The sequence below is a fragment of the Aulonocara sp. 'chitande type north' Nkhata Bay genome, linkage group LG9, assembly GCF_057382095.1.
Source record: "Aulonocara sp. 'chitande type north' Nkhata Bay isolate Kocher_YH1m ecotype deep benthic linkage group LG9, A_spYH_male_GT1.1, whole genome shotgun sequence".
Classification (NCBI taxonomy): Eukaryota; Metazoa; Chordata; class Actinopteri; order Cichliformes; family Cichlidae; genus Aulonocara; species Aulonocara sp. 'chitande type north' Nkhata Bay.
This window is the reverse complement of record NC_141352.1, coordinates 36,361,537-36,388,228: the sequence shown is the minus strand read 5'-3', so window position 1 is coordinate 36,388,228 and position 26,692 is coordinate 36,361,537. Positions and strand designations below refer to the sequence as shown.

At 40.3% G+C, this 26,692-nt stretch overlaps 1 protein-coding gene across 7 annotated transcripts in view; it reads left to right on the top strand.

Annotated features, from left to right (window-relative positions):
* The window catches only part of mpp7a (MAGUK p55 scaffold protein 7a), a 66,178-nt gene that overhangs the window by 7,550 nt on the left and 31,936 nt on the right, over window positions 1-26,692 (top strand). For 5 of the 7 annotated variants that reach the window (XM_086307301.1, XM_086307299.1, XM_086307303.1 and 2 more), the window contains exon 2: window positions 24,992-25,154. In XM_086307301.1, the coding sequence (XP_086163427.1) occupies window positions 25,103-25,154 (52 nt within the window). In that variant the 5' untranslated portion in view covers window positions 24,992-25,102. The remainder of the gene's footprint in view (window positions 1-24,991; window positions 25,155-26,692) is intronic. The other 2 variants (XM_086307300.1, XM_086307306.1) reach the window with 1 other exon arrangement.

The following is a 26,692-nucleotide window of genomic DNA, read 5'->3' as shown; positions in this document are numbered from 1 at the left end:
TGGTGCCCTTAGTTACCAAACATTTGTCCTGTGACCCATGATTTCCTTGCTCGCCTTTACCTCTAACAGCAACTTGACAGTAACTTGAGCATTTGATTTAATTAATGTAAGGGTAATGTAACACCATTTATGATGCAACACGCACATAACACACTGATGTCAGCACAGTCTTCCTTGCTTGCTGCTGTGAGAGCATCAGATAAAACAGATAACACAAGCGAACATGACTTCTTTTCCTAAAACATTGCCTTCTTTTTTTTACATGGTGAAGGGTCCTGTAGAGCAAGGACACAAAATAAAGAGATTAAGTGAACTTAATGTTAATGTATTTCCTTTTTTCTGCTACCTTGGGCTTTCTGGCAAGGAATCTGAGTTCCACGACAACTGCTCTTGTTTTCTTAGCCACTGATCATTTATATTAAACAGCACGAGGTGAGATGGGTTGCAAAGAAGTTTGCAGACTTGCAGCCGTTGTGGAAAGGCTAAAATAACAGTTTCAATTGCATGACCTGTATGTGCTTCACCAATTGACTTGAAGAAGGGAATGAGTTAGGGTATCCATTGATGTGGGCTGCTATTGGCCTGCTAGATCTAAAGCTATTCATTCTGTAGGGGATCGGTGCATTTAAGTAAAGCATGTTTCATTTACTGATGTCACTCAAGATGTCTTCACCTTCTTGACCTTGCTGCATTGTTATCATTGATGTGATGAGTGGCAGGGGACTTAGTACTTGGGTATGCTCTCTGTGACTGTGGGTGGCATCTTGCACAGACCTCCAGAATGGTGCTGATTAGGCTAAGAGGTTTTTTCTCTTCTTTTTCTCCTGTTGCCTGTTTTCTGTCAGTTGGCAGGGACCCTTTCCAGAAAGCAATGCTGTTTTTCACGGGTACATCCCCCCTCTTTTGTGTGTGGGGTGTCTCAAGTAGTGTGAGCTGTAGTTCTCCACACTTGTTGCTGTTGTCTCCTGCCACCTACTTCTGGCTGCAGGGGTAGCAATCTCAACTACACGCCACTACATGTAAATCTTTGGAGGTGTGTGTGTGTGTGTGTGTGTGTGTGTGTGAATGCATGTTTTTGTCTCTGAGCTGGAAAGCATGTTCTCAGGCTTCTGTGTGTGTTTGTGTGTGCCTGTATCGGACAGGCATTCATTCATTCATTCATTTTTAGCCCACGAGCCCCACTCTGTGTGTGTCTACTCCCTTGTTGCTCATTGAACACAATTAGGGCAATTCGACTGTGAATAAACCCTTCACAAGAGTCTAATAGGACTATTAACTATGCAATCTTCACTCTTTGATGACCCACATGATAAAGGCTATTCAGTCTAAATGATGGCAGACAAAGGGACAAAGGGATTATAAACTATTTAAACCAGCAGGGCAGTGTGCTACGCTCTGAGCTCTGTTAGTCTTTTTTGTGAGAGAAGGTTTGGTGAGACCTGGAGAGAAAATAACCCTAATTCTTTCTCAATATAAGGATTACACAAGTGAATAGTCAATAGGAAAACCTACATGTTATACGCACCACAGTAGGACTTGGAAAAACTAAATTATTTCGCACTGAGCTTATGTGACTACAGCTGTGACTGCTACAGTGTTTTAATGACTGTTCTGGGCTGTTATGAACTGTAGCTTCCTGCATGTACAGCATGTTTCTTGTGACATTGTATGCTTCTGTTGTTTTCTGCAGTGTTGTTTGGTAAATTTGACCCATGTCCCTTTGTCAAATGTCCCTTTGTTTTCTAATACTAATACATTGTTGTTTCATGCTGCTGTTATCTAAACAGGTTTTGCCACATTGAACCTAAACTGCCTTCACATTGCATACATGATTCAAACCAGCAGGAATGACTGCCTCAGCCTAACATTTCCACCAGCTGAAATGAGGTTGGTTTTTTGGGGGTTTTTTGGGAACCATCCTAAAATGTAAACAGCTGTAAGCACTCCCTGCCGCCTGTGACACAGAACCCTCATATCAAAGCACCGCTAACTTAGCTCACCACTAATTGCTGAGTAACCTTCGACTGTATTTTCTTTTTCTTTTTTGCTCTGGTGAAATCAAAGTATGATATTTATAGTTTGCTTTGGATTGTCAGTTGATAACAGCAGGCGTATGGTGTTCATGGAGCACCGTGTGTTGGTGCAGTTGACTCTCTCTGGCGGCACCATAATGCAGCTGTTAGTCTATTTAGATTTGAATAGAGTTTGAATAGATGTGCAGTGTGGGGATAGGGTTTGGGTCACATGCTTGCTTTATGATAATGAAACTTGTTCAGAGAGTTTTGATTGATATTATACTACATCACTTGAGATCTCCTTAACTTGTTTCTGTATTTCAGCTTTCTATTCAGAAGTGCTTGTATAGCAGCACAGTGGTATTAAGGTAGTGAGTAGATTTGTGACCTCCCAATCAGATTGCATGCTCTTTTGAAGTAGGCTAGGTTTCTTTAAGGAGGGATGCTTGGCATTGTTAGTATTAGTTTTCTATCTGAATGCATACAGAAAAGTTTGCCTCCATTTTGAAGGGGTTTTTTTTCATGCTAGCAGTCAGCTAAAATTCCCCCCTCACATATTTTCTTATTAATTACAGTCTTTAATAATTCCCACCACCCAGTGACTGCCTAATGAAGTTTAGTGTCCTTTGTCAGAGGCAAGTGAAAAAATCTGCCAGTGGAACAAGTGAAAAATCTCTAGTTTTTCTATAGTTTCAAGATTCACTGTGCTTGATCCATTATTTGAGAACCTCTGCGACAACATGAAATACACATTAAAATAAAAGCATATAATTGGACATCGTACTGACCCAGGTACTGCTGGTTTTCCCTGCAAACCCAACCTTTAACAGTTGGTCATTATAATGGCTCTTTCTCTGTCCACTCAGTTTCCTCTCTTATTTCCGGGGTCGTTGGCACCAGACGGACACAAAGCAGCTCTTTATTTGTCTGTTTTCGAGTTGACTCTTCAGCTAATCTGACTGACCATCAGCAGCAGCTTCTGTCACAGGGAAAGACAGAGAAAAATCCTGAGAGACAGTGAAAGAGGGATTGGGGTGGCATGAGGGGTGATGACTGGACCATTTGGCATCCAGTGAACAGAGGAGTATTGTGTGCCAGTGAGCCACTGTAGAACAGCTTGCTTCTTTCTTTCTTTCTTTCTTTTTTAATACAGGAGGACAGCGGTGTTAAATCTCCAAAACATCATAAGGGAATCTGCCAGGGATACATTTACCAACAATACACCTCAACCCAAGATTCTCAGAAGCAGTTGACAAGACAAGACTATGATATGCATATAAGAAAAGCTGCTTTAGTTCTCAGTTAGGTTTATGTGAAGTAGCTGTTAAAGGAGAACAAAAGAATTTACTGGAGATGTTTTGGTCACTTATTAATCTGTCGTCCCAAAGGTCAAGGCCAGTGTGGAGGAAAAGATTTTCCCTTAAACTTCATTTAGTAATGCAATTTTTTGGTGTTGACAAATAAATATGAAGCTGTAACTTGATCTCTATGAATAGACTGGACTATAGAGTTGGTATTTGATCAAGAATGAAAAAAATCGTCCTTCCTTTCTCTTGATGACCTCCAGATGCTGGCAGAGAAGGGAACTTTGTAAGTTAAGCTTCCAAAATGTTTAAACAGATGAAAGTTCGCGTTTTTAAACTGAGATACAAATCACCTAAAACTTTGTCTCTAAAATTGTTAAAAAGTGACAAAAATTGTCTTTATCTGATTAGTTAAACAGATGAACTGTTCATTTTAAGCGTATTTTGTTTAATCCAATTGACGTCCCTTTCTCTGACCTATAGGCAAAATCAGTAATGGCACTGCTATCAGTTAAAATCTTATTGATATCCATCTTAAGTATTAAAGAAATCTTTTCACAACAACCTAGACATGTGTCCTCCTTCATTAGTACCTTTAATGTATTTCAGTAGACACCCCATCACATGAGAAACCTGTGAGACAGATGCTGGAAAGGATTGTTTTAGTTTTACTGGTTTTGACTACACTTTCAGTGGTTTCAGCGAGGGCTAGGTTCTGACGCTAACAGCACTCGAATGTGTGAACGTTGTAACCACATCCAGCTGACTATGCTTCGACTTCAAAAGACCAAACTGCAGTGTGAAAAAATGCTATGACCTGTGATATTTCAGTATGTTGTTACTTACACCACTTTTGTTTATTTCCTTTCTTTATGTCCTTAACTGGAGAAGTTCATACAAGTTCCTAATGGTGCTGAAAACTGTATTAAGGGAACAGAAAGCAGTAGCTACTGATAGAGGAGAGGTGTGTAGACCATAGAGTCGATATAAAAAATGACAGGAACTACTATGACATCACCTCCTGGTTAAGAGACTCACAGCAGCTTAGTATTATCGCTGCTGGTTTTTTGGAACCAGATCTAGGGCTGGGCTATATCATACTGGTGTAATGTTTGGCAATGATAGGAAAATGAAATATTGCGATAGAACATGGGTAAAACGCACACGCACAGTGCCTTTGTTTACATACGCACATGGCGGCGACGCAGAATGAGGAGAGCGAAAGCGGATCGTTAAATGAAACGGATGAACCAGAATTGGTTTGTAAAAATGCTGCAACTTCAGTGGTGTGGAACTGGTTTAGCTTTCGTCCATCAGATACACAACAAAGCACTATTTTTGGTAGTGCATGCTAGCAGGGCGTCGTTATTACAGTGTTTTTTTGGAAAATACGGCGCACTTAAAATCGATCCTTTGATATTTCTGAAAATCGACAGTGCCCCTTATAATCCCGTGTGCCTTATGTATGAATTCTGATCGTGTTTACTGACCTCGAAACAATTTTATGTGCTACACGGCGCTGGAAAATCTGTCACATGTTTTAGTACAACTTTGCTAAGCTACGAACCCGCACAGCTTGATGGATTGTCAGAGCATTACGGCTATTGTAGGCAGGCGTCTCACGGAGTGATACATACTGTGCTTCAACATAATATTACTGTATTGTGTGTGTATAACCGCTTTTTAAGTTTTGTGGATATATACATGGTTATGCTGAGGATATGTCGGCCAATTTCCACAGGAAATGCCTTTTGGTTAAACTGTCAGCAAGGAATTTGCATTTGCACTGCAAATTTTTTATATAACTTTAATGCACATAAAAAAGCTGCTTGTTTAAGTGAAAATACATTGATGGTTTTTTTTTTGCACCAATAAAGTTGAGGAGTTATAAAGTATTTTGTCTAGTGTCAATTATATCGTCAGTTATATCGTTATTGCAAATTTTCAAATGTATATCGTGATAAATATTTTTGGTCATATCGCCCTGCTCTAACCTGATCTTACCTTATTTGGACCAGATGGTAGAAGTTAGAGGTGGGAATCACCATACATCCCACAATACGATATTATCACAATACTTAACGCACGATACGATATTATTGCAATTTTTAAAAATATTTTGTGAAATTCAGATTCTGTACATAAAGGTAAACTTTATCAATATTCATTTTATCTAATATCAAAGTCTCACACTCAGTCTCTCATTTCAGTCAGTTTTATTGTTGACAAACTGAACGGTTTGTATTACAGTCTAGTCCAACTTAACTGAATGCAACCATCTGGTACAATTATAGCTATTCTGAACTATGCAATTTATGAAAACTATGCAGCCCATTCAGCAACTGAAGAATTTGAAAGTAAATTAAAACAAAATATAATTTTACATTAAATAAAAAAGTTTTAAACTTAATTAAAATAAAACATGTCTTAAATTAAAATAAGTAAACTGTCATGTTTATTGCTGCCAAAAAAAAAGTTAAACACATTTGGACAGTGAAGGAATTTCAGGATTGTTGCTCAGAAAAAGGATCAACATGCTCTGAAGTCAGAGCATGTTCCAGTCCATAAAAACTTTTTTTGTAACAAAATATCGATTTCTGCTGTCCCTGTATCGATACATTATTAGCAAACAAAATATCACGATACTACACAGTATCGATTTTTTCTCCCACCCCTAGTAGAAGTTATTATCAGTAAAGTGTACTAAAACAAACATTAGGACATCTATTGGTGCCAATTAGGACTAAGTAACATTCATCAGTAACAACATCACTACAAGTCATAATATTTATCAAATTATTACACTAATAAAGAGTCATTAGGCACTAACATCAAACACAGTTTTGAAAAGCAGTTCAGTGACTCCATTTAGCGTAGTTGAGGCCTAGTACACAGCGATTGGCTACAGCTGCCTGTAACCCATTATTGCATGTATCTTCGCTTGATACATGACACTCCAAAGTTTTACATCTAATCAGAATCTTAGTTAGAAAACTGCACGTTTTTCATTTTCCCAGACCTTAGATAGGGCTGAGTTTTCAAAGCTTCAACAGAGCTGCTGGCATTTAGACTGCAGAGCAACATCAGTAAACACTAAGCAGTGTCTAAGCAATTGTGAAAGTGCTTTTGAGTAACTGTGTGTATGCATCACCAAGTGTATTGTGCACACTTTGGTAAATTTGCTTGCATGTTAAAGGTCACTCATCAGTTTGCTCTTTTCTTGTCAATAACATCTGTGACAGCAGTGTGTACTCTGTGTAGTGCACTCTTGTTCTGCACAATAAAACGTGGGAAATTCCGGGTGCAGACACCAAGCAGGCCCTTTGCCACATCATTAAGCTTTTGACTTTCACCATTGATTCACACACATCCTCTTTCATCCCTAACAGTTCTTTTAAAGCTGGGGAAGCCTAATAACGCTTAGAAAATGCTTTAGTTCATCTATGTGATTTGAACAGACGGGAGTGTGAATGGGTGAAGTGAATGGCTCGTTGCGTAACGAGGTATTAGAACATCTAGCCTGGCCATCATCCACAGAACTAGGGATCATCACTGGTGGCACTCAGCAGTCCACCGCCTCTCTGAGGCTGTCAATGGTTTTTTAGGTTTTCATTTTTAAAACAAAAGTTTCAGCTCGATACAGTGAGGTTCTGCCATGTTCACCACCCAGGCAACTTCTTTCAGCTTTGCATTTATAGTAAAGATAACGGCCAGGTACTCCTCCACTATTCCATTATCTGGACTTTTTCAGCCAAAGGAGGTTATTTCCAAGAAAAAACTTTATCTAGAAACATTCAACATGTGTCAGAGGTTTGCAGTGATAGCAAATCCCATTTGCACTTGGAGAAATATGTGGTTAGATGGTTTGAATATGTTGGATCCAAAGTAAAGTTTTAAGGTTGTTTTTTCTCTTTGGTGTGTGCCAGCTGATACCAGCTTTAGTTGGAAACTGATTTTATTTGTTTATTTAGCATTCTCAGGGGTCTTGAACTGGGTAGTTTTCCTTCTTACTTGTGCATGACTTCCCAGTAAAGCCCAAAATGTGGTTTCACTAATACAAGGTTTGTGTGTCGAATGAGGAAAAGCAGAAAAGCAGCATACACCAGCACAGCTCAACACAATTTTAGTTGCATTTTTGAACAGAATGGTACCTATCAGACATCTCTGAGGAAGTTCATAGAAAGAACTAATATGCAGGTACAAAATAAACTGGCAGTTGGGTGGTCAACAGGAAATGTTATACTTTGACCAAGCAATCAGAGGCCTAAAACTATAAACATCAGACATTAGGAATCTAATTAGGAAGCAACAGCAGGAATTATACAAAGCACAGTGGGTCTCATTCAGTCGATATGCACAAATCTGAGTTTAATCTGCAGTTCATTGTTATTTTCACACCTTAATTTGTTCATATTCAACAAACTGATTTAAAACTGCCTCAGACCATGTGCAACAAGAATCTTATCTTTCATTAAAACTGACTTTCAACCTTGTTTAATGTCCTCACGTACTATCACAGATGTCCAGAATATCCCAGAATATGGATGTTTTTTAGTAACTTTCTCTTATTTGGTTGACAGATCAGGTGTCCCTTGTAGGGCTGGGTATCGTCACTGATTTCTAGAATCGATTTGATTCTGATTCACAAGGTCCCGAATCAATTCGATCCACAATTCGATTCAATTCGATTTGTATCTGGGAAATTTTGCCTCAGACAGTCAGAAATGTTATAATTAAGATCAGTACATTTACACATTTTTGTATCTATAAAAAGGAAGCTGACACTTGCAAGACTTTATCAAAGGTGTGAGCATCACAGCAGAGGCCTTTGTGTCAAAGTAGCTGAAGATAAAACACAGAAAAAGATGTTGGTGATTTTCCTGGCCTGGGATCTTATAAAAATATTCTGCAGTAGATCAAAAACGAAAGAAAACCATTAATCAACATATGAACATTACCGTTTCAATTTGTTCAGTAGCCCATTGAACAGCAGAAATTAGGTTTTCTTTTCGGAAGTAAGTAAAAGGAAAAAACAGCGGCCGACAGCGCTGTAAACAACAGCAGTCTTGTGCGTTGAAGTATTGTGTTCCTGCTCTCATTCACTGTTTTAGCTGTTTGGTGGTTGTTGACATTTTGTGAGGTTTCACCTGAGATTCTGGCATTTCGGGCAAAATAAATTTATATTAAAAAATCGATTCAGGATTTTAATGAATCGATATCACGTTATCCGAGCTAGAAACGATTTTAATCGATAAATCGATTATCAAAACCCACCCCTACTCCCTTGTCCACCTTGGACCTTCTTGTCCTCCTCAGACTCTGAGCCCGAGCTTTGCTTTTTATTTGGAAGCTTTGGAAAGCTGTTCCTTTTGTGGCTTCCTCCTAGGACACTATTGTCTAAATTTCTTCAGTTGGTCTTTCTCCTGCTGTCTTGCCTTAACAGGCTTCTCTCTTACAACATCACTGCCACTTTCTTTCCTTCACCTTGAGGTAAATCTGTTTGCTCATACAGTTAATTGGAGACACGAAAATGCTGATTGCACTATCCTGTTGGTTTAGAATTATGCTGATTCACTAATGCATTTGCATTTCATGAATCTGACAGTAAATTCGCATACGCACTTATTTTTTTATGCAAAATAACATCATTTCTATGCACATATTAGTGAATGAGGTCTATTGCACTGACAAAGACTGAGGAAAAACACACTTATTACACATAACAGTTAAAGGGCCAATCAGACACAAGTGAACTCAATCAAGACAGTATCAAGGACAGAAAAGGAATAAAGAAGGGAACTAAAAACACAAATGGGAAAACAAACCTTGGAAATAAAACAAGGATTAGCTAAGAGAGGGACCAATGATGTAACCAAATTACAGTTTTCCTTCTCATTGAGAAAACACTCATAAAACTAAGCAGGACAAGAACTAAGAATTAACACAAAGGAAGAAAAACTATGGATTAGAACAGAGACCATGTTTAATTACTAAGGCCAAGACGGGTTGAATTCCCTTCAGCAGGCAGGAGAAGTGTTTACATGTTCAGTTCTATTTAACCCTCTAACCTTGTAACTGAATCTGAAAGGTAGAAAGGACCTACACCTAATTACACAATCCTCTCTGAGTTCACAGTAAAACATGCTTACAGCATGTAGAAACCTTTTGTAAAGCTTTTTTTGAAGCTTGAGAACTTTTTTCTTTTATAATTGTAGACTAAGTAACCTGTATCCACACAGCTCCGATTTCACTAACAAAGCAACAGGACGATGGGAGCCAGGCTGCGATGGAAACTGATCCCATTTTGCTAGAGTGGAGGAGGAAGTGCTGGCTGTACGTCATTGTGTGTGTGGAATGTGGAGGAGTGTGGGGATGAGAGCACTTCAGAGAGTGGGATGAAAAGGGTTGGGAGACGGGAGAAATTAATGGAGATATGTGTGTTGGATTCTCTGTGTACCTGATTAGCTGCTGACAGGTGCTGCTTAGACACTTAGAATGGCTGTCGTAGACAAAAGGGATCATTATTGTCTCTCAGCTCAGACGGCTCAGCACCGTCTGATAGATGTGACAGGACACTGAAGGAAGCTGCAGCTGATTATTTCTGATTAATTCTCACAGGAACACTGAATATATGGTCTGAATATTTAGTTCAAGCACATCAGTGAGAGAGTCAAAGTCCCCCGAACATGATGTTAGAGTTTGGTCTCTGAAAGACTTGTGGTTTTAAATGAGGTGAGTCATGTTTAGGGCACCACTCTGATAATCAATTGAGGCATTGTTCTCCCTGCTTATACCTCCTCTTTCATTTGCAGTAACCAAAGCCAAAATCTGTTGCGTTGCCAGGAAAAATAGAGGTCATAAACACTGCTGTTTTTCATTTATCAGTCTAATATTTTCCCGTACTGCATAACATGAATGTCGAGGAATGTGCTAGCAGGCCTTCTGATCTACCACCCTGACTTCAGCTGATGCACTGCTGCACCGATCTGTTTCCCCTGTTCACTGCCTCAGGTGAATTCTCTCACTTTCCCAGCACTAGAAGCTAAATTCTATGTGAATACCCTGTTTGTCTATCTCCTTAATCCCAACAATGTCTTTGAGTCTAGCCCATAATTGCATGTAAGAACTCGCCCGGTTTTGGTTTTGTTCTCATTCAGTTCTGAAGTACCAGCAGCAAGACAGTCATTGCAAACAGAGGCTTATGTTGAAATACATGGCGGTCTGTGGTTTCCGTTCCGCAGATTAAAAGCTCTCGACAATATGAGGTGATACAAAAATTAGAGGTCATGGTTTCTAGAAATATATTTAATTTGGCATTGTTCGGCCATTGCCTAAAGCATGTTACTATTTCCCCCCTCCAAAAAAACGTTTCTGCTAAACCTGCACAGGCACATGTGTGAATTGATTCAACATCAACTGATACATCATGTCTGATCTTGAGTCTAATGAATCAAATGTTTTGTAGAGCCAAATAGTTATTGAGATTTTTTTCTCTCGTCCTAACTAACTGAAGCCTTTCGTTGAATTACTAAATAAATAAATTGGTACTCTCTTTCTGGCCAGACACGTGGCAGCAGTTCTGCTATCATTTTGTTTGTATTTGACAACATAAAAATGCAGAAAATGTACACTTTAGTTTTATGACTGCTAGTGAAAGTTGTTTTCTTTATAAATAACTCTCTCACTGAACTAACACAGCCAATCTCAACATGTGTGTGCTTCCTGCTCATATTGCCCTCATATTAAATCATTTTTTGCTTTTTAAAGAACTTATTTTAGCATTGTACTCAACAACAAACAAATCCTCCTAACAAAAAAAGTAACTTCAAGGGCCAAACTGCATTCACGCCAACATGCAGGCCACAAGCAGGGATGACGTGGGCTGCAAGTGACCCCTGGGTTGCGAGTTTGAGACCCCTGATCTACATTGTTGTGCCTACTACATTTATATCTCACATCACCTTATACATGAAATCTAAATTAATTTACAAAACCAGTGTTTTCCCACACATTGACTTAACTTTGATGGGCCTGCCCAAGTAAAGTGGCAAATCATGTTACTACGTTGTTTTTTTTGTGTTTTTTTTTAATCCATCTGGAGGACCATTGCCATATGCGATGATACATTCTTGGATACTTTTATTTTTGCAGTTAGTCTCGTTTTATGACTAGAAACCGGCTTTCAGGCCATTTCAGGTCGTTATTCTGTCTGCACTTAGTATCATTCATCTGCAAAAAACATCTTGTTCCATTGTAAGAAGTACCTGAACTCCACCTTCATGGACCAAAGCTGGTCGCCCCAGGATGGTAGTGCTTCATCTGCTCTAAAGTAATGCCGTCGCCAGCTAAGCAAAAATGTAAATCTGTAGGAAACTCCCAACTATCACAGCCAAAATCTGTGATGGTCTCTATCAGCCTGAGACATCAGAGCAAAGATTTAGTGAGACAGTAAGCCTTGGCGCCCCCATGCACTCACCCCCCATGCACACATGCTGTATTAAACCGCAGGTTGACCTGTGTGTGTTGGTAATTTGGAAGGTGCTGATTGCTGACACTCCATTATGGCTGCTGTCACTCTGCCAGGGGATAGCTATGGTGATACTCCCATTCTCACAGCCAGTGTCTGTGTGAGACGCCGCCCTGCAGTAGAAAAAGCTGCATTTGCAGTCTCCAAGGTTAAGCTTCTGCTCGTGGATATTTTATGACACAGCACAATTGATTCTATAGATCTGTGCCATCTGCTCATGTCTGATGCCTTGGTGATGATATCGTTTTGAAAACGTGATCTGCTGGAAGGATTGGACTCACGTGGTGGCACACACAGTAGCATTGTAGGTGAGTTGTTTTTTTTTTTTTGCATTGTCTGTCTACAGTGCATTTTCATTTCCCACGTTATACTAAGAGCGAGTTGCTTGTTGCCCTGGTGGTACTACCCTGATCGTGGCAGCCTGGCTGACAGTTGTTTTGCTGCCCCCAGAGGAGCAGCTTTGGTGTAATACAGTATTTTCTGCCACCAAAGCTTCCCACACACCATCTCACCACCTTTGTCCATCTGCTCGATCAGACTTTCTCCATCTGGTATGAAATAAAGCAGAGTCAACCTCAGCAGGGTTACTGCTGTGTACGACATGTCATGTTTTCTGGTTCTGTATCCACCATTTAGGGACAACCAAACACAATCTTAGTGTACTGAACTTGTGGGCTATGTTGTCTCCAGGTTAACGACATCCATCAGTCTCCGAGGTACATTTTACCTGCATGCCTTTTTAGTCTAAACGAATTACAGTCCGGATCCAAAGTTTCCCATTTTTTGGAAAAATGGCAAATAATCATATTTAGCATGGTGGGAACTTAACAAGGTTCCAAGTAGAGCTTCAACATTCAACAAGAAGAAATGAGAGTGAGACAAAACATTTTTTTGAGCATGCAATTTATTGAAAACAACGCTTAAACTGAAGCAGGCTCTTTTACAGCTGATCAGAAGTTTAGGACCACACCTCAAAAAAACCCTGTAAACCCCCCAAAACAGAAATCAAAGTTCCAAACATGAACTCAGTAATGAGTAGCTGCACCGTTATTGTTGATCACTTTAAAAATTTGTTGCGGCATGCTTGACGCAAGCATTTCCATGAGGTGTGGGAACATTTCTGCAAGTGGTGAAGACGGCCGCACGTAGGGGATCTACTGTCTACCATGTTTCAAGTGGTCTTAAACTTTTGATTGGGACTGCAAGCGGGCATAAAAAGCTAGGATTTTCAGCAAATAAAATGATTTTAATCTTCTTAAAATGAACTGTGACTGGATGTCCACGTTTGGAAACTACATCTTGAAATATGACAGTTCATCGTGCATATTCAAAGGCTGAAGTGGTTAACACAGAAAAGGGTGGAACAGCTTGCTATTTTAAGATAATATTAGCAATATTTATATAATAACAGCAGAAACCCTTCCTATGGGTAGTTTTTTACCAGGATGCAAGAGTTTTTAAAAAATTTTATTCTGTATTTAATGGCGACATGAAGAAAATTCCAGCTGTGATTCAAATTTTGTTAAGTTATCAATGGCAATGTACGCTGACATGGGAAACACAAACAGAGCATGCAATATCACATTCACAGGGGGATGATGAAGATGAAAATAAGAACAATTGGGATTTATTATGGATGTTTTTTAAAGATGTAAACGTTATTAATCGCTGTATGTGTGACGATGTTCGTGCAAAGTTTCATTGAGATTGGTCTGCCCGTTAAGGGGGAGAAGATACTGACCAATAGGTGATAGTGATCTAATAACTGTATTGGATATTGATTTGACTCTGAGATGATATCACTGTTAAGTCTTGTCACATGAGACACATCAGCAGCAGCACATTGGCTGCTAGCAAGAGAGCTAATGTAGCAAAGTGACAGCAGCATGGATGTATTTAATTCCAGCTACACCAACAGCTTTTTGTCTGTTTATTTGTTTTAGTGTAAACTCTCTCCCCCTCCTGCATTCACTCACTTTCACTCTCAGTATGCTTGTTGTAACGCTTGTTTGGAAGCTTTTACTGCACTTGCATGTTGTCGCCAACTCCATTAATGGTATTTCACTTCGCCTGCCTCTTGTCAACTCCGCTCCACACACAACGTGTGCATGTGCAGTAAAAAAGGAGCAAAAAGAATAACAGAGGAGAAAAGGGGACACCATAAATAACAGCCTGTGACCCTCACATTAATACCAATTCAGTAAGTTTACTAAATTTAAAGTTGAGGCTGGACGACCTCAAAGATTATGGAACGATTCTCAGTCTCTTCCTCACAGTGGGAATTGCAGTTTGGGATCAAGGCTTTGTATAAACACAATTAGCATTATTGTGAATTGATTTATTCTTGTATCATGAAAGTTCATCTACCAGATGTAGGATGTGTCCTAACAGTTTGTTATAAAGATTGGGTGTTTATGCACCGGGCTTGTGTTAAATTATGAACGTGAGGGGAAAGTGATTCAGTGTACAGCCGCACATCTAAATCCTTTCCTGTCTTATTGGTGATGATCTGGTTCTCTCAGCAGGCTAGTTTTCCCAGCTTGTCTCTCAACATGCATTGTCACGATGACTTGATAATGATGTTGTTAGACACACGTGCACACACGCGCACGCTTGACAGATGTTCTCACATTTCATTGTTCAATGTGGGAACAGTGTAGAGTTTCACCTGATGAGGCAAAGAAACATAGCAGAGCTTAGCTGATAAAGTCATGCTTCATTGCCTACAGTCTCCATATTGAGTTTTGCTGGTTTGTCGAATGCTTTCTGTGCTAGTCGTTACATAACTGTATGTATCACAGGACTTTTAAGGAAATATACTCTGTGGTTAACCAAGAACAATTTTATAGTTTTTGTATAATATATGAAAGCTGAATTCCTGCCAGCTTTTATCTTGAAAGAAAAGTCAGGTTTTACCAGCTTTTCTCTTTTAAGATGGGGACTCTGTACAGCCTCCTATTTATTACTGAGCTTAGTGTAGGTCTCTGCTGCTTCATTTTAGGTCTGGGTCATCTGGAGGCCTTGCTTCATTACTCTGAAAGGGATCATAGAGGGGGTGAGTGGACAAATGACTAACAGGAGGCAGAGGTGGAGGAAACTGCCTCCTGTTCCTCACGGTGATGGAGAAGAGTTTGGTTTGTTTTCTGACTTTTTAACCCCTGTTTTGCAAAGAAGCACTCTGGGTTTTAGTCAAAGTTGGTACATCCTACCTTTTCAAATGGATTCCCAGAAGCCGTTAACACTGAATGGATGAGGCATTAGTCGCACATCTTTGAAAGCTCGTGTTGCAAATTTGTGCAGTTTTTGAGCAAATCCAGTAATTTTGGGAACTCCAGCAGACATGTTTTTATTGACTGTGCAGTTTTAAATGGACCAGGCCATTGCTTTCAGCCACAACACTGATTACTTCTGATTAAAATTTCACTTTGTAGCTCCTGCCTTCACTGGACAGCTAACTTATTGCAAACAGTGTATCTTTATCTGCTCCGAGAAACAATCGCCACCAAATGGCAGGAGTGCTGACCTGACATCCTTTAGTTTGTTCCTTGAATAGCTTCTGTGTGACACGCAGAGAGAGTAGAATTGAGGATTTGGCAGCTTTGAGGTTGCTCGGTGGTTTGGACTTTCCTTGGCAGTTAGAAACTATGTTGGACGCACGTAGGATGACTGTCACCCCGGCTGATTTAAACCTGTGTTTGTGTCACGGAGGGGGCAAGACCATAGCCGAACTGTGGAGGCTTATTGGAGGAAGTGGCTCCAGTGGGTGGCATGGTAACCCCCCCCCCCCCCCCCAGATAGGCAAAAAGTTGAGATAATAACAGCTTCTAGTTAAAACTGCTGTTGGTGTGTGGTTAAAACACATTTCTTCCTGTTTAAAGGAGTCTGTGAATAGTTTTTGTTTTGTGACTGTAAACCACTGATGTGGTTACATGGCTACACAACACATTCCTCTCGGATGTGTTTTGATTATTTTTTCTTGAATATCTTTGTTTACTTGCAGTGAAGCAGAGCTCTGGACACACAGCCGTGTGCTTTTCACTCTGGGGTCCAGTTTTTGACCGAGCTCTTGCTCCACCACCAGCTGGGTGGCATCTAGTAATGTTTGTTTTCCAACATAAGCAGCTTAGCCCTCAGATTATCAGTCGCTGCAAGTGATGTTTCGCAGCAAGGATTGCTTCAGCCATATAAGATAAGATAAGATAAGATAAGATAAGATAAGATAACTCTTTATTGTCATTGCACAGTCATACATAGTACAGTAGTACAATGAAATTGGAAAAACTGTCCTACGTCGGCACTACATATAACACAACACGACACGATATGACACATCACAACGTAACAAACAACACAACACAGTATATTAACTTAGTATAAAAAAGAAGAATAAGTGTATGTGTATTGCACACTGTTATTATTGCACATTAATTATTATTGCACCTTGTTATAAATATAAATATAAATATTATTGTTATCGTATACCTTCCGTTGTTATTCCCTTGGCGTGCCAGCTTCTATTCTTGCCTCCACCCTCATAGCACCTGTTATACTGTGAGAGGTGGACTTGGATCCTGCTCTGTTATCAGAGTAGATAAATAGTGACAACATAAAAAGATTAAAGACAGTTTTAGTAGTTTTTAAACATGTGGCAGGTGATCAACATTATGATGATAAATCACAAGATGAGATTAAGTGTTGTTTTTATTGTTGGTCAGTTTAGCGTATGCGTCCCAGTATGCTATAAAAGAATTAAATGCTTGCTCACAGTCTGCTAAGGATTTTCTCTTTGCATTGGGCCAGAATGTGCTATAATGCTGTGTCTTCAAGAGAATGACACCAGAGTCAGTAACCTGGAGTTATTGAACCAGCCCGAAATGGAAAATGATCCTGTTACAGTTGCATTTGAGTCTGCGAAGCTCAGGATATTTTTATATCAAGTCAAAAGGCAACATTTCCAAAAAGCCCACCTCTCTGGGGATTAATGAAATAAAAGCCCTATTTTTAGAGCGGACGTTCACTTACATGGCAGTTTTGTAATCTACGAGCAGGCAGATGTCTACCTGCTCAGAGGGACTCTTAGTTTATGACTTCTAAGTGAATTATGGGAGTTAAGAGCTCATCACGCAAACCATCACTTAAGCGTTTATCTCTCCATCTCCTGAGCACGATGATGGTGATATTTGTTACTGCAGTAGCATGACCTTACCAGCTCTAGCTCTGACCTGCATCAGCTGCAGTTTTAATCCATGCAGCTGTCTACTAAGGTCTTGGATTTTACTCAAGCTGTACGTCCTCAAAAATTACCAGGTTTTCAGACTTCTGACCAATTTCTTCTGTTTTTTGTTTGAGTGGTGCAACTACAGAGACTGCACGCTGGAGTCTCTTTGCTTTTAAAATACAGTGAATGTCTTACATGTGGACATTGGTGTTGGGTGCCATGGATCAACAGTCAAATGTCTATTTATCTATACATCTCTGTATTTTTCTTGATTAATTAATTTATTTATTATTACAATTACAATATGTAAGATGCTACAAACACCATTACTAAAACAAACTCATAAATATAAAATCTATAAAAATGTTCATAGATCATTAACGCCATATTTGATACATACAGTTTTTTTGTGAGATTTTAGACTTCCACATCATCAGCGTGATTACACCTGGGGTTAACTTGAAATGCATGTCTGTGGACTGTGGGAGGAACCTGCAAGGACATACAAGCAACACACAGGAAGGTCTCGGCTGACCAGGAAGTTTGAAGCAGGAACCTTTTTGTCGCTAACGACAACGTTAGACACAATTTCTCCAATTATGTAAAGTGTTACATATAATATATACAGAAAAGTTTCCAATCCTCTGGTTTATGACAGAATTCCTATGAAACAGATGAAACACCCATCCAAGTAAGTGCAGCCTTACTGATGGACGTGTACGGCTGTAAATGTATCTGACTCATAGTTATCTTTGCTCTGAAGTTGTCTTGACATGGCTAGCTTTGTGCCTCGAATATTACCACAATGCTTGTTGATACTACAAGGGATTATTTATAGTGGCAGTGAGAGTTATTTTGGGCTAAAATGGGCCAAACAGCATTAGAGTGCAGCTAGGAGCGTGAGATACAGCTGGTGTCATTGGGATGAGTAAATGCTACACTTCTTTTTTTTATTTTATTTATCTACCTTTATTTAGGTGATATTCTTTTATATTCTCCTCATTGTTGCTCTTTCCTCTTGCTTTCTACATGTATTAATTATGCACGTGTTAATGGGCTCGCTTCCACTTTCCACTGCAGCTTTGGTAACTCATATGTTAAACACTCACAGTGGGTGGGCGTGTGTGTCAACATGCATGGAAAGTAGGCAGACCGTACTTTAACTTATCGGCCTGTCTGCAGGCCGCATTCCTGCTTTCTTATCGGCTTCATCCCATCCGTCTGTCAAACTCTCTCGTTCTCTCTCTTTCCTTTATTCTATCTGTATATCTCTCTCTCTCACCCCCTCCTCACCTACAGTGCACTCCAGGTAGAGCACTTCACTCCGGTAATATCTGGTGAGGATGTAGGCTACCCGGCAACACTGGCATTTGGAGGGACATAGAGATTAGAGAGGCTTATGGCTACCTGCTGTTCTCTCTCTGTCCCTCTCACTGTAGGTTTATTTTATTTGCTCATCTAATGAATGGAAATTGAAGTGTGTGTGTGTGTGTGTGTGTGTGTGTGTGTGTGTGTGTGTGTGTGTGTGTGTGTGTGTGAAGAAGAGTCATGCATTAGCATCTCCCTCACTATAAATAAACACAATTTCATTCAGGGACTTTGAGTCCTGTGGGGTTTAAGTGAAGTACTCAAATCAATGATATTATGTGATTAAGCAAAGTGTGTTTTACTCCTCTTTTCTCTGCACCACCACTCCCACTATATCCACCCTCCGCCTTTTTGTTCTCCATCTGATGTCTAGGATCAATGTAATTGGTTAATGACTGGTTCAACACGGTGTGTGTGTGTGTGTGTGTGTGTGAGAGAGAAAGTGGAATGTGTCAGTGGCAACTGATAGTCACTTTGGCCTCCTCTCCTTGTTGATGGGTCAGAGACAGACAAAGAGCTGCTATGTCTGCATGGGAACCAGAGGGGAGTGACAGGAGGAGAACAAAGAGGTGGAGGAGGAGGTGTTAAGGACAAGCAAGTAGCTGACTGTACACTGGAGCATTTGAAACAAATGTACTGTATATTTGTATTTTTAATGAGTCATTGTTTATAGGCTTTATGACATGGCAATTACTCTTTCTTCTGTTAGGAGTATACAAAATATGTTGAACATTTGAATATCATCAGAATGGTAAAATGGTAAATGGCCTGTATTTGTATAGCGTCTTACTAGTCCCTAAAGACCCCAAAGCGCTTCACACTACATTCAGTCATCCACCCATTCACACACACATTCACACACTGGTGATGGCAAGCTACATTGTAGCCACAGCCACCCTGGGGCGCACTGACAGAGGCGAGGCTGCCGGACACTGGCGCCACCGGGCCCTCTGACCACCACCAGTAAGCAACGGGTGAAGTGTCTTGCCCAAGGACACAACGACCGAGACTGTCCAAGCCGGGGCTCGAACCGGCAACCTTCCGATTACAAGGCGAACTCCCAACTCTTGAGCCACGATCGCCCCAGAAAAGAGATTTAAAAAATACAATTAGACTGCACAAGACTTGGACTATATCTTTCAGGTTTTATGGTAAAAATATTTTTTTCTCCTGCTAAAAACTTTATAAGCATTAAGTAACACACTGTTCCTTTCAGCAAGGTTTAATTTATGCAGCATCAATTAACATTAACGGCCGCTTCAAGGGGCTTGTGATGTAAATGTCCTACAATATTAGTGAGAAAACCCCAACAAGCAGACACTCTCCTATAAGCAAACACGGGGGGAGAAAGAACTCATTTTAAACAGGAAGTGAACATGTTCAGCGAGATAATTTGATGCTATGAGGTCTTTAAGATAGAGCTGTAATCAAAGGGTGACATGTATTCATCGTGGGCATATGTGAAATAATCTGTGAAATAATGACATCTGATCTAGATAAGAACCTTCAGGAGCCTAAGATGTACCTGTGGGAAAGGTTTGGTTGTTCAACACCTGATGGTCTACGATGAGTTTGTGGACAAAGAAACACACTGTGTATTATAGCAGTGCTGTTGTATTATTATGGACAATTAATCTCCCATTTATTATCATTATCTGTTAGTTTCAACTTAGTAAGAAGGTTACGCAGGTAATAGATGTCCCCATTCAGTATACTTGGAGGAAAATGGCAAATGGTACGTTAATGCTCCTGAAAAAGCCTTATCAAGGATTTTTGGCCATGCATCTGCAAAGCTGTGTTTGAAAAAGAATATCTGCTTGAAATGACCATTTATCTGCTTTCTTTACATGCCTCTTTTGGCAGATCAGGGTTGAATTAAGTGTTCAATGAAAAAAGCTCAGATAATGTGTACAACTGGCAACTTGCTCAAGTCTTGCAAAATGATTGCACTACAATACTCTTAATCAATTACTTTTTTTTCTTCTCAAAATCCATTGTAATCTGATTTGTTAATAAGAATTATAATTTTCTGTCTTTGTGTGCCACCTTAACTAAATGAGCATCAAGAACAAAACTGCCTCCTCTGTGGAGGAATAATGGGGCCCTGCCTGGCAGGCAGTGGATGAGATTACCGATCCCTGTATTTACTGGCACACTGAGGCACATCTTGAGGTCATGATGGGGACACTCACACACACAAAAAATACACAAACTGAAGCAACAATGTGAATGTAAGCTGTCAGCTATTCTCCAAAGTAGTTTTTGCTCCTGGTGGCTGAGCAGTGAAAATATTTAGTGAGCTGATTGCACCATCTAGTGGTTATTTGTTGTTATTACGTTTTGAAAAGACTACACTGTATTGCGTTTACTAAGCACTTTATCTGGACCTTTTTGTTACATTGTGTATGACAGAAGGAAATATAGTTTGATTGATACGTTTCTATAGTATACTTAAAAGCATGTTTAGCCAAACAGAAGCAAGGCTGTATGTAAAATCAAAGTCAAATAAAAGTTTCCAGTTTCGGAGAAGACCAAGATAAGACTTGTTTTTTTTTGTGCCAGGGTCAAACTGGTTAACACCCTTTCTGTCTCTTTACTATTGAGTTGTAGTGTAAATTAAAAGTGGGTGGAGCGCAGTCAACCCTTAGGCAGGAGGAACTCGAATTTCAGGTCTTTCCAGGTGAGCTGACACACCTGGCGGGTGGGTATCATCCTGTATGGGAGGCTCTAGTGTTTTTGTGCACGTCTGAGTATCTGCTGCTGCGTAGAAAGCTGTTTCTGTTGAACGAAGAAGGTGATCTGGTAAGTCCCTGCAGAGCTTTTGGCCATTTCTTCTTGATTTGTTATCTTGTGTAGAACATCTTTGTCATCGGATTTTGGCTGGTTGGCTTACTGAACCTGTTTTTGCCCTGCACATGTATTCAATCATGTGCTCATGAAGGTTTCTGTGGTCAAATGATTTTTGTGTAGACAAAGTGACTTTGCTTGTTCTTTTTTCACTTTCTATCAGTATTTGTACAGTTCATACTGATTGATACGATTACCCTGTTACTATGAGCTTTTATTACATGGGAAGTGTTACAGTTTGGAGTGCTGCTGCAAAACATTTAGTGTAGTTTTTCTATAGGAAACATTGAATACAGTAGAGAGTTGTATATTGATTTTCTTGGCGTGTGTGTGTGTGTGTTCATGTGTGTACATATACATAAGCAGAAGTATTTTATGTGGAACAACTGGACAGTCATGAGGAACACATGGCTGAGTGCTGATTCTGTCTGAGCTGTCAGAAAAATCCCACCTGAGCCCGAGAGATGAGAGCTCACTTTTCACATTTTCCTGTTAACTGCTTACAAGGACGCTGCCCTTGATATGAACTCTTCTACATCTTGGTTTACACCGATATTCCACATTTGCTAACCCAATCCTAACCTAATTTACATATGTATGCATGGACTTCTTCCTATTGCTCATTGCATTGTTATTACTGCTCCCCTCCTCCTTCATAGCAGTCAGTCATTGCAGGAACACAAACCATGCCAGGTACCGCCAAGTCTTATTTTAAGCAGCCCCGATCCCTCATAAAGCTAACGGCTATTAAGCAGATGACGCATGGCACACTCCAGAAAACTCAACCCTGTCCCGCCAGCGCCTCATGCTTAATAGGAATGGACGTGGTGACACTTTGGCAGGGCCACAGCGAGGCAGGAGAAAGACATTATTCAACAATGTGTTTTTCCACAGAAGAACCAGAAAACGGCAGAGGGCTGCCATCAGAAGGATTTCTCAATTTCTTTCTTTCCATTTCAGAATGTCATGTGGATAAAAATTCCCAAAGACCACGCTTTAATACACTGCAATTATGCACAGCTCATTGAAATGGAGTTCCACTGTGTGTAAATGAATGTTCGCCTTTACCACAGCTGGTTAAGCTGCAATTATGCTCTTACAAGTGTGTCATGTATGCTTGTGTGCATCGCCTGTAACTCTATCTACTTCTGTCTGTCTGACTTTGCACATTGTGGTTCCTTCAAGTCAGTATGATGTAGAGTAGCTGAAATACAAATTGATTTCTTTCTTCACAGTTGCCCCGATACCAACACCCCAAACCGAAGCTTACCAATGGGGCTTCAAGTTAAAAAAACACAGTTTTCCATAAAAAGCACAGCTTTATTCCTCGTTTTAAACCCACGAGCTTGTAAATCTCTCATCTTCAGTGTCTGTAGCAGAACCTCCCTCTTTTTAAACATCATCACAGGACTAATGTTTGGAAACCTCTTTTTGTGGACTTGAAGATTGTGTGCTGTCTGCTATCATAACTGACCTTTATGGGAACACACAAGAGCAAGCAAAAACAACATAGTGTACCCTTCAGCATGCAGCTGTTGATTACTGTCTGCAAATTTAATACCTCAGCAAGTCTGTGGCCTTGGATGCTGCAGGAACTATGCAGTGGATTTAGATGATAGTTGGAGGTAAAGGGTTAGGGAATCACCAGTGATTACACAGACCTCAAACTGTTTTATCCTTTTAATATATATTTGGTACTGACTAAAACATCTAGTAGGATTGAGTGTCTAAGAAGTGTCGAATCTGAAAGCTAACATTAAATATTTTCATCAAATTTGTGATCACTGCAGTGATTGCTTTTATTTAAATGTCACAAGATGAATTTCTTCAATCTAGCTGACAGAACGGTGTTGGTAAAAGGAGCATGTGTTGCACAGGCTGCTGAATAGATTTTCTGTCATATAAGGACCAGTGTAGATAAACCCTGAAGCTGATCAGCAGACACTGGAGCTGCTGGATAACTTTGGAGCTAACTGCTCCTTTGAGCTGTAACCAGAGCAGGTGTGACAGGGCTGGTTTTGGATGGTCATCAGTTACGCAGTGGAGACGAGTGTCATTCATGGTGGCCCAGTAAAATCCAGTGCCAGGAGCTGGCCTTGCTGTTACTGGATGTGGGAAGAACAGGACAGACAGAAAATCCAACATCCCAGTGGGTGCCTGGGGAGGATTCAGTGGCGCTGACCTTCGTTGGCAAAGTTGACCTCTCTTGTGTCCTGTCGTTGCTCTTCCTGTCAGGCCCAGATGGAGACAGCATTTCTCCCAGTTGAACCCTGAGAAAGCATTCAGAGGATGACACGTTTTTCTCCTGTTTCTTTACCTGATGAAGTTCTTGATGTCTTTTGGCCATTTGCTTTGAGCAGTGATCTTCCAATGTCCCGTCTGCTCAAGAAAGAGGAGAAGCTAAAGATTAAATAACAAAACTGTCTTCAAGTTTTAAACTTGAAACAGACTTTACATTTCTTGATAGGCAGTGAGAAGTTTCAGGCACTCGAGTGTTTTTCTCTGTAAGTCATTCACCTCCTGACTGTTTCTCTCTCTAACTTCATCAGCATCCAGCTGAGATTCAGATTGTTCCACCGATTCTCCCCGCAGGCCCAGCAGAAAGGATTGTTTTTGAAAAGAGAAGAAGAAAAACAGTCTGTGCACCTTTCCATCACCCAGATGTGTTTTCGTACATGCAGACAAGATCTTCTGACTTACACACATACAGGTGGTTTGTTGGGGAAAAGTCCTTCAGGTTGCACCCCAGCTGGGGTTTTTAGGGTGAACACTCCCTGCAGTTGCAACAGTTCCCACTAGATGGTGGGAGAACCATTTGGAGATGTCAGGCTTTACATGGATACATGGAGGAACAGCTCATTGCAACTAAGCAGAGCTTGACCTTTATCAACATGGCAAGGTGTCACTTTACTCCTCCCATGACCATCAGATTTTCTTGTGGTCTGAACAGACACTAACAGTTGAGAATGTGGTCATTCCCCTTCACATGCAACAAAAAATGAAGAAAAAGATGGTGCAGCATGCCTTAAGACTTTTCATGTTTGTTTCTATTTTGCTGCGTAGGCTCAAACTCTACATGTGTTTGTACAGAGCTGGAGGTTTTCTTCCTGTTAAAGATTGTAGTTCCCACTGATGCTAAATGTTTTCTAATACGGCGTTGTCTGATTGTCGGGGTTTTCTCTCTATTATTGTAGGGTATTTAGCTTACAATAAGCGCCTTGATGTGACTGTTGCTGTGATACAGTCTTATATACATAAAATTTATTAAAGGTTGTGGTAAAGTAGCTGAAACTCCAACCCATGCAGAGGATGAACAGAAGGAGAGAAAAAAGGATTAGTTTGAGCTCTGGATAATGGAAAACTATTTCAATAGAATCCAAGAATAAAGACATGGAGTTGGAAATGAGCAGAATACGTGTGTGTTGTCCACACTGATGCACATTAGCTGCTTGGTTTCCTTATGTTGTGATTCAGGGGGATATATAAGCTGAAAAGTAGCAGCAGAAAAAGTAATGCGTTGTAAACACCAGAAGTAAATTGTGAACACACTGTCAACGCACATGCACTGGCTCACCTACAGAGACAAATATATGTTTTATAATATATATATTTATATCCATGGTTACAGATGCCAGTGTAATCCCTAAACACATACTCAGACATATACATCTGTTCTGCCACAAGTAGGCTCAAAATTCTTGTTCTCTTGCAGGGCTCTATGGCATAAAGCCCATCCTCAGATTCAGCTGGAGATTGCTTCCGAGGAGCTCCTGACGCCATTTTCCACAGTCTGAGGAGAACCAGGAAGTAGCCGGCAGGAGGCATGCCTGCCCTGGCCACCGGAACCGGCCATGAGCCAGGTAACGGACCCTCAGGCAAGGAACACAATCAGCAACACTACTAATATGTGTCATTTAGAAGAAATTGCTAAAGGACTTATTTGATTCATGCTATTATGTGGCTCCACAGCATACAAATAGAAGAGTATGAATGCAAGTCTGACCTCAGCTGAAAAATGAATACATCTTTATTTAAATGTCAGTATAGCCTGTTGGTGCGCCCACCACTTCAAGGGGAGCCCAAATTTAATTTCAGTGTAGAAAAGAATTACTATTCGTGTGCCTCAGGGTACTTTTTCTTCACTCGAGTGGACCATGTAAAACTGCGGTTGGAAAATAAACCAAAGTCTATTTTCGCTCCATTTTGTGCCCAGCTCAATGAAAAGCATACTGCTGTGAATTTACAGTTTAACAACATAGAGCAAAACGATGTTAAAATACATACACCGTGCTCTCGCCTTCCAGTTGTGAGGAGTGCGTGTGTGTGATGTCAGAACGAGGAACATGTCAGACTTGTCATCACAGAGACAGCTGGCAGAAATCACCACCTCTCCCCTCAGGAACGCTTTCCTCCTCTCAGACCGGCTTAATGGGCAGCTACATCACTGTGCACGCACACACAGAGGTCTTGACAAGCTCCGAACAGCATGAGGACAAAAGGAGGAGAGACATTAAGTCTTACGCTGATGGATAAAGAGCGTGTGTTTTTCTGTGTCCAGACTTTTAACAGAGTAAAGAGCACCAGGGTGGCTGTAGCTCAGGTGATAGATCAGGTCAGCTACTCATTGGAAGGTTGGTGGTTCGATCCCTGGCTCCCCCTAGTCTGCATGCCAAAAATCCTTGAGCAAGATTCTAACCCCCGGTTGCTCTCCAATACATCCGTCGCAGCGTGAATGTGTGTGAATGTTTGCTAAACATCCCTGAAGTATAGAAGAATGAATGGGGGGGAATGTGGCATGTTGTGCTTTGAGTGCTCTGGGAGAGTAGAAAAGCGCTATATAAGAATCAGTCCATTTACTAGTAACCAAAGGTCCTGTTGTTCTGGAAATTTGTAGAGGCAAAGTAGAAAGCCGTGAAGTTGTGTGTGCAGGTGAAACCTAATGAGCATTATGGATGAATGTTGTGTTACAGGTTGGGAGAAGTCATAAATGCTTGTGGTTAGCCTGGCATAGGGAGTGACCGACGTTCGCACAGATTACTGGTAGTATTACTCCTGGTATCCTAAGAAAGCTGTTGATTTAGGAGCCAAAGTTCTGTGAGAATGATGGAAAAAAGAATTCATAGTTTTCAAGAAAAAAAGCAACCATTTAATTGATAAATACATTTTTAGATCAGCTGTGACTTAAAACTACAGCTTCAAAATGTAATAAGGAAATAACATCTTAAAAAATATGATGACTCCTGGTGCACCACTGTTGTTTAATCTGTTTCAATACAATCTGTACTTCCAGCTGGAAGACATATGATAGATAATATTTTATTGAATTTCCTTTCTGCAATGTAGTTTTATATTTGCCATGCCCTGGTTTTAAAGGTTGCTCTGCTACCACAAATAAGCCACAAAAATGATGATG